The 6,625-nt window shown below is 33.2% G+C and overlaps 1 protein-coding gene across 4 annotated transcripts; it reads right to left on the bottom strand.

Annotated features, from left to right (window-relative positions):
• Nucleotides 1–3,650: 3,650 nt before the first annotated feature.
• Nucleotides 3,651–5,903, bottom strand: LOC108856203 (uncharacterized). 4 transcript variants are annotated; one of them, XR_008945416.1, is made up of 7 exons: nt 5,719–5,903; nt 5,400–5,602; nt 5,139–5,193; nt 4,855–4,922; nt 4,599–4,730; nt 4,250–4,501; nt 3,651–4,155 (listed from the first exon to the last, which is right to left on the bottom strand). XR_008945416.1 is itself a non-coding variant. In XM_018629960.2 (7 exons), the coding sequence occupies exons 1-5, from the start codon at nt 5,735–5,737 to the stop codon at nt 4,663–4,665; spliced, it is 396 nt and encodes a 131-aa protein (XP_018485462.1). In that variant the 5' UTR covers nt 5,738–5,899; the 3' UTR covers nt 3,655–4,155; nt 4,250–4,456; nt 4,599–4,662. The 4 variants fall into 4 exon arrangements, 1 of the variants encoding a protein (XP_018485462.1); XM_018629960.2 differs by having other exon boundaries at nt 3,655–4,155; nt 4,250–4,456; nt 4,599–4,709; nt 5,396–5,602; nt 5,719–5,899; XR_008945413.1 differs by having other exon boundaries at nt 3,656–4,155; nt 5,396–5,602; nt 5,719–5,894.
• Between the last annotated feature and the right edge of the window lie 722 nt (nt 5,904–6,625).

Here is a 6,625-nt window from a genome sequence, read left to right as displayed (position 1 = left end):
GCACGAGTTGTGTCTTTTTATTGTAACACAAAATTTTATATAAAACTTATGTTTTTTTGTACGTTACGAAATTTAATTTTTTAAAATAATTATTACGTAATTTCAAAGCGAATTTTATCTCTGAGGTCTAATATATTTTGTGTGTAATGGTTCAAAGCATTTTTGATATATATTATATTTTATTTGGTTTGTTTTAGTATTATTGTATAAGAATAATACTATACAATATTACTATATTCTATACAATATATGAAGCTATGTGTTATTTGTTTTAGAAAGTAGATTAGGCCCAACGTAGTTATAAGAATAGTCATATCTTTATGTATGTGTCTATGACTTATCTACCTAATGTTATTCATACTAATAAAATTAATATGGCCAATGAAAATATACTGATCAATTTAAAATGAATTGTATAGGGTAATTATAGAACGATTAATATTTTTTAGTATTCTTAGTATATATCTTATTTAAATCGACATGTAATAAATGTAAAAATCATATATGGAATATGGACAAAAAGAAGAATTGTATTTAAGGAAATACATCAATGCAAAGTTAGACTATGGTACATAATATATATAAAGAATGAGACGTTTAATTTAAATATATGAGGTCCACCTTAAAAAATCCACCTAGAAAAAGTTGTAATGTTCCTGTTTTAATAAGATAGATCACTTAATCTAAGCTGCATTTGAATAAACTTACTTTTATAACGTGGTCAGTTTAATTCTCATACTATGATAATTTTAATCAAATATTAATAAGCTTAAAGCAAAACTTTTAAAATCTCTAAAATTCAAAACAAAATCTTAAATTTCAAATTTTATTTCATGTTTAAGAATAAAATAACTAAATATCTGATAATATTTTAACATTTAGAAAACTTAACTCTGAATAGAATAACTAAATTATTTTTAAAATACAAAAAACAAACAAAATCTAAAACTAAAACTGCAACTAATATTATAAAAATTAAAATTATCCAAAACTTAAAAGTAAAGATATTTTTTTAAAAAGATTTTTTTTATTTATGTTTTAAAGATTTATTAGGTTCGTTTAAAACTTATTATTAAAATGAGGATAATTCAGGTATTAAAATGAACATAGTTTTTTTAAAAGTAAGTGTTTTAATTAAAATAGTAAGTTTAGGTGTTACTGATACCAAAAAAAGTTTAGATATTAAGAAGGCTAACAATGATCACAATCGTAATATTTTCGCAAAGTTGGCTTTGTTCAAAACAGTTATTCCAAAAAGTATAAAAGAATTGTGTTGTGTCAGAAATCAGATAAATGCCACAACTCACATCTAACCGAAAGCTCTAAATGCATAAGAACGATATGTACAAACTATGTTAACATCTTGCAAATTGTAAATGCTAAAACTTGCACACGTTCCGAATGCGTAAGATCAACATGTACAAAATAAATTAACGGTTTCTTTTGCAGATCAAGCTCTGGGGATAATTGCACTTGTAATAATTGATTGAAGAAGTTTAAATATTGAGTGATAATGATGATATTAACTTCTCTCCATCACCCATCGGGCTCCTTCCTCTTCTCCATCTCTGCTTTTCAGCTCAACTTTTCCTTCTCCTCCTGTCTGTAATGCTGTTTTCTTTGCTTTTCTTTTTTGTAATAAGAGGTTACCACAAATCTTGAGAATTTTAAAAAGCTTGGTAAAAATCTTAAAATATTTAACGAAAAAATGATGAGATTAACTAATGGCCACAAATCCTTTTTAGACCTTGGAAGTTCATATCAGAGACCAGAAGAGAATTCCCAACTCATGTTCTATTAGTTCTATTAGACACCGGATAAGTAGCATACAACATTCAGAGGAAATATGGATACAGCAACAAATTGATCACTAAGAGATATATTAACAACACAACCAGTCTAAAAAACAGAGAGCAAGTCCCATCCATGTTAGTGTTTTCAGGGTGGATGAAGACTAACTTCTTACGTTTAGTCAGGTATACACATAGCCAGAAGCTAAGTTCAACTGATCAGTTATGGTAACAAAATAAGAAACACAAACTACAGAAGTTGGAGACATGCCAAGAAAGAACAAAACTGTGAAGTGATCTTACTTGAAGCAACGGCAGGATTGAGTAAAGTCACATCCTCCCTTTTCAACTGAACTACAACTCTCCCAACTTCCTTAAAATCAAGCGATTTGTCTATCCGAGAACAAAACCCTATAAAGTCAAATAATTAGCCCTGCAAATTAAAAAAGATTGATAATCAACAGGTCAACAAATTGACAGGAAAATCGATTCCTCGCCCATAAACGAAAGATTTTGAAATAAAATTTATCAGATAAACAAAAGCTTTAGAATTAAAACTTTGGTAATAAAAAAACAAACTGAAACAAAGTCGACAAACAAAACTGAAATCTAAAGCGAGCTTGTCTATACCCATTAGCTCGCCACTGCGTTTCAAAATTTTAGCTTGTCTTTACATATATTTATACCGAAACCACACCGCCTCTCAATTCAAATTATGCTTTAAAGACAGATCGTGTGGGGGATAGAATCAATCGGATTAAAGAGGATGTCATAAATCAGACCGTTTCTGGTTGTGAGAAGAAGCACAAAGGTCACCGTCTCCCCGCCGCACGAAGACGTTGATCTTCTCGTATTCGATTCAGAGGCGTCATCATCTTAGCAGGCCGAACGGATATCACGACATTGGAGCCCAATCAGACAAATTACGCCATGAAAGCCCAAACCGACGATTAAATGAAACGATGCGTTGAGAGATACAGGACACGTGTCGCACCTACGTGAATCGAATTTGTGACATGGATGCTGATGTGTCTTCACCAGGAGGGAGGAAACTCTCTTTTATATAAATATTTGATTAAAATTATCATGAATTCCTAGGGGCAAAGCCCCGCGTAAGCGCGGAGTCGTGTATAGTTAGCATTTTATTGTGCTTCACAAATGATTGAGTATATGTGTGATGTGTGGTGATGAATTGGTCTTGTTTTCTCTGCGCTGGTGTTGTGTATATATATGTAGGTAGAGTATTTTGACATTGTTGAAGGGTTTTCTTTAAAATTAATGATTGTACTTCCAAATATATATATTTTTTTTTTGGTTTTTTCTACTTTTAATTGTAATTTTAAATTGGCAACAATGTATTTATAAACTGTGTTGTGTATATGTTATGTATCTACGGTATTTAACATTGTTGGAGGTTTTTATAAAAGAAAAATAATGATTGTACTCGCAACTTATATTTTTTTTTTTGCTTTTTTTCTATTTTTAATTGTAATTCTAAATTGGCGGTAACGTGTTTGTAAAATGCATACGGTAGATTTAAGTGTTTGTTGGAACTTAGCTGGCCAAAAATGTAACGAAGAAAGTATTTTCGTGGAAAACAAAATTGTTTTCGGTGGATCGTAATTAGACGGTTAGACCTATCATCACAAAATTATTGAAATCAACATCTTTACTGTATTATTGAAATATTTTGTCGTGATAACTTTAACTTCACTTCAACATTTTTACTTTATATAATCTTCTATTTTTACTTTATTACTGAAATATATATTAAAGAGGTAATATTTCTCCGAAGTTATAATAAGACAATGACTGACAAAAAAAAATAATAAGACAATGATAACAAAATCTGAAATGATCAAAGTGTTTATAAATTAGTAAACACATCTAATTTTATAATTTGAAGCATTTAAATAATCAAGAAAGAGACTTGTATGGATCATCTTCAAGACTATCCTTTCATAGTATTTTTCTTCTTATTTTGAAGAAAAAGAAAACAAATGAACAATTTTTTTTTTAAAAAACAGACAAAGATTAGTCCAAAATATTAGAATTCTTCTCAAGGCTTGAGAGCAATAGTAAACCCAACCTTGGCATTCTTCTCAATCGCCCTAGAGTCAACCTCTCCACAGATGGTAATGAACGGCTTTGGACGCCACTCGTGTTGGATCAGCGCGTTGGCTATACCTGCATTGTTAACAGGTGCCTTCACTGTGGTCAACGGGTCAAGAGAGTGCTGAGCACCCACGGTTATGGAGTCCACTTGGCTCTTCAAGTTGTAGTTAACCTGGGCTCTAACCACTGTGTTCTTCAACGGATTCACAGTGTGGTAATACGATGCATTCAATCTCTCACATTTTCATTCCTTTAAGCAAAACATTTCAAGAAACGATCAGACGACAAAAATAGAAAGCAGAGATTCTGAATTAGCATAAAAGTAGTGGATGCAAGGCACTTACAGATTAAGAGAAGCAATCAGATCATCCTTAGTGACTCACACCAGTAATGAAATGTTTGAAGTTTCAAGATTCAGTATCAAAGGACACATCGGTACCAAGAGCAAAGACACTGGTTCCAATCAAACTGGAGAAATTGACAACGGGGTTTGCTGTCAATCCAACACTGGTGGAAACACCAGCATGTGTGTGCAGATACTGGAGCTCCACCTGAGAACAAAACACACAAAGCATCACCAGTGAAGTGGTAAGGATCTGAAATAAAAGCAGAAAGACACATATCAAAAGAAAAAGTTATATTGAATATCTAAAGACAAGTTATGTGATGGTGGTCTTAAGTATTATTGCTTACAGAAGAATCAGAGGCAACTTTGATATCAGCAGTGAAGTTCTTGTTCTTGACTTGGGTAGCTACACTACCCACAAACAAATCTCCCCTGTTTGTTCCACTTGTAGTGATTGCCTAAAAACATCAACTTTATCACTGAATCACATGAAAACAAACCTTGAGTTTAAAGTTTATGACTTTTAATAAGAAAGCTTATAACAAAGACTAATCATCACATAAAGCGCAAAGCTTTATTCCAACGTAACAGACAGAGACTTACAAAACCGGTTGAAGAGTAAGTGGTGATAGTGAGTTTCTGGTCTCCTTGGTAATCCTTGTACAAAAGATCTACAATCCAAAGGCAACAAATTCAAAAACTCATTCTACAATCAAAAGAGTGAACCAATTTGACACCAAAAGTTCACGTAATGCAACAACTCAAAAATACTGTGTTAATGCCATCAAAAAGCGAACTGAAAGAAAAAAAATCACCTTTATCTCTGGTAGTGTTTATAACAGATCATAACATTTGTAACTTGTAAGAGATAAAGAAAGGGAGCTTACGTGTTCATAATGGTCAGGATTTCCTTGATAGCTTTGACTTTCACCCATTTGATGGCTGAAAACATTAAAATCAATCAACATTAGAAAACTGCAACACTATTAACTTTCCGGATCTTTTAGTTTTACTATGAAGTTCAAAAACATAAGACATCATCGGAAAGGAAAAATATTTCCCAAAGTTTCTAAATTGTCGATTGAATATATATAAATATATACACATAAATATATACAAGATAAAATCTAGAGGATGAACATACTGACAGATGAAGAAGCCATAGCGGAGCCACACCCAAAGGTCTTAAGCAAGCATCGGAGATTTGAACCGGTCTTATCATCGACCTTAATCTGAAGCTTCAGAGATGACCGGTACTGGCTGGCCCGGTTCATGGGGTTCTCGACGAAACAAAATAAACGACGTCTAAGGCTTCCGCCACATCTGTCTACATCTTTTTCTGGCGATTCCTCTTCCGGTGTGTAAAGCGAAACCGAATGTGAGAAATATATGGGTATATATATAGGATTACACAGACGAACATATGTGAATTGAAGTTAATTAAAGACGATTAAAGAGGTCACTCACCGTTACGGATCTTAATCATCTCCACCGCCGCATCATCGTTCAGAGGTTTCGAAGAGGACGACGTGTGAATTGAAGTGAATGATTAGGGTTGGGGACATGGGCCACGATAAACTAACGAAAGACAAAGCCCAAAATCCACCTCAATTCTCTAATACGCAGCATCTGATTAATCTGACGTGTCAAGCTGTGGGGTTGCGAATTTCTGAGCTGTCATCTGATGTGGCTTCATGGGAGGGATGAAAACAGTTCTTTATATATAAAGATACACACTTTTAAAAATTACCAAAATATTTGTTAAGTTATTAGTGAAATTTTTCATCGTAAAATATTCCGCGCTTCCAAAGCGCGGGTCAAGATCTAGTTCATCAATATATGAGAAACAATGAGGAACGGGGTGGGATCCATATGCTGTTCATTTGACAAAAAAAAAATATTTAGGGCCTGTTCGTTTTTCCATTTAAATGATCCATTTAAATGGTCCATTTGAATGGAAATGAGATTACTGTTTGTTTAGGCACTAACCCTGTTCTAAAACGCGCCCGTAGAGGACGATTACGCGCCGCTGCAACGCTGATCGGAAGAGCTCCGTGGCGAATACACTCTATGCGGCCAGAAAAATCGGAATAAGAAAAAAAAATCTGTTTTTGACCTTTTCAAGCTTGAAACGATGTTTATATGATAGATCTATCTTAGATCGATGTTTATAACAAGAAAACAAAGCTGAAACGAAGCAAATCATACCAAAAACTGATGAAAATTGTGACGGAATGAAAAAGCTGCGTGAAACTAGGTCTGGAAATGAAAGGAAGAAGATGAATGCAAAATTACGAATTCGCCCTTCATTAAATAAAAACAGGAAAAGAACAATAAAAGGCGTGACTTAGGCTTCGAACTCGCGAATTGGCAG

Source organism: Raphanus sativus, chromosome 1 (assembly GCF_000801105.2).
Source record: "Raphanus sativus cultivar WK10039 chromosome 1, ASM80110v3, whole genome shotgun sequence".
NCBI lineage: Eukaryota > Viridiplantae > Streptophyta > Magnoliopsida > Brassicales > Brassicaceae > Raphanus > Raphanus sativus.
The sequence above is the reverse complement of the archived record's forward strand: the minus strand, read 5'-3'. Positions and strand labels throughout refer to the sequence as shown.

Bases quoted from the DNA above. Each gene is read 5' to 3' on its own strand.
- LOC108856203 (XM_018629960.2), bottom strand. The intron at 4,923-5,138 runs GTAAGCTCCCTT...TTTGGATTGTAG, and splicing joins ATCCTGACCATTATGAACAC to ATCTTTTGTACAAGGATTAC. The intron at 4,710-4,854 runs GTAAGTCTCTGT...TGATGTTTTTAG, and splicing joins CTTACTCTTCAACCGGTTTT to GCAATCACTACAAGTGGAAC.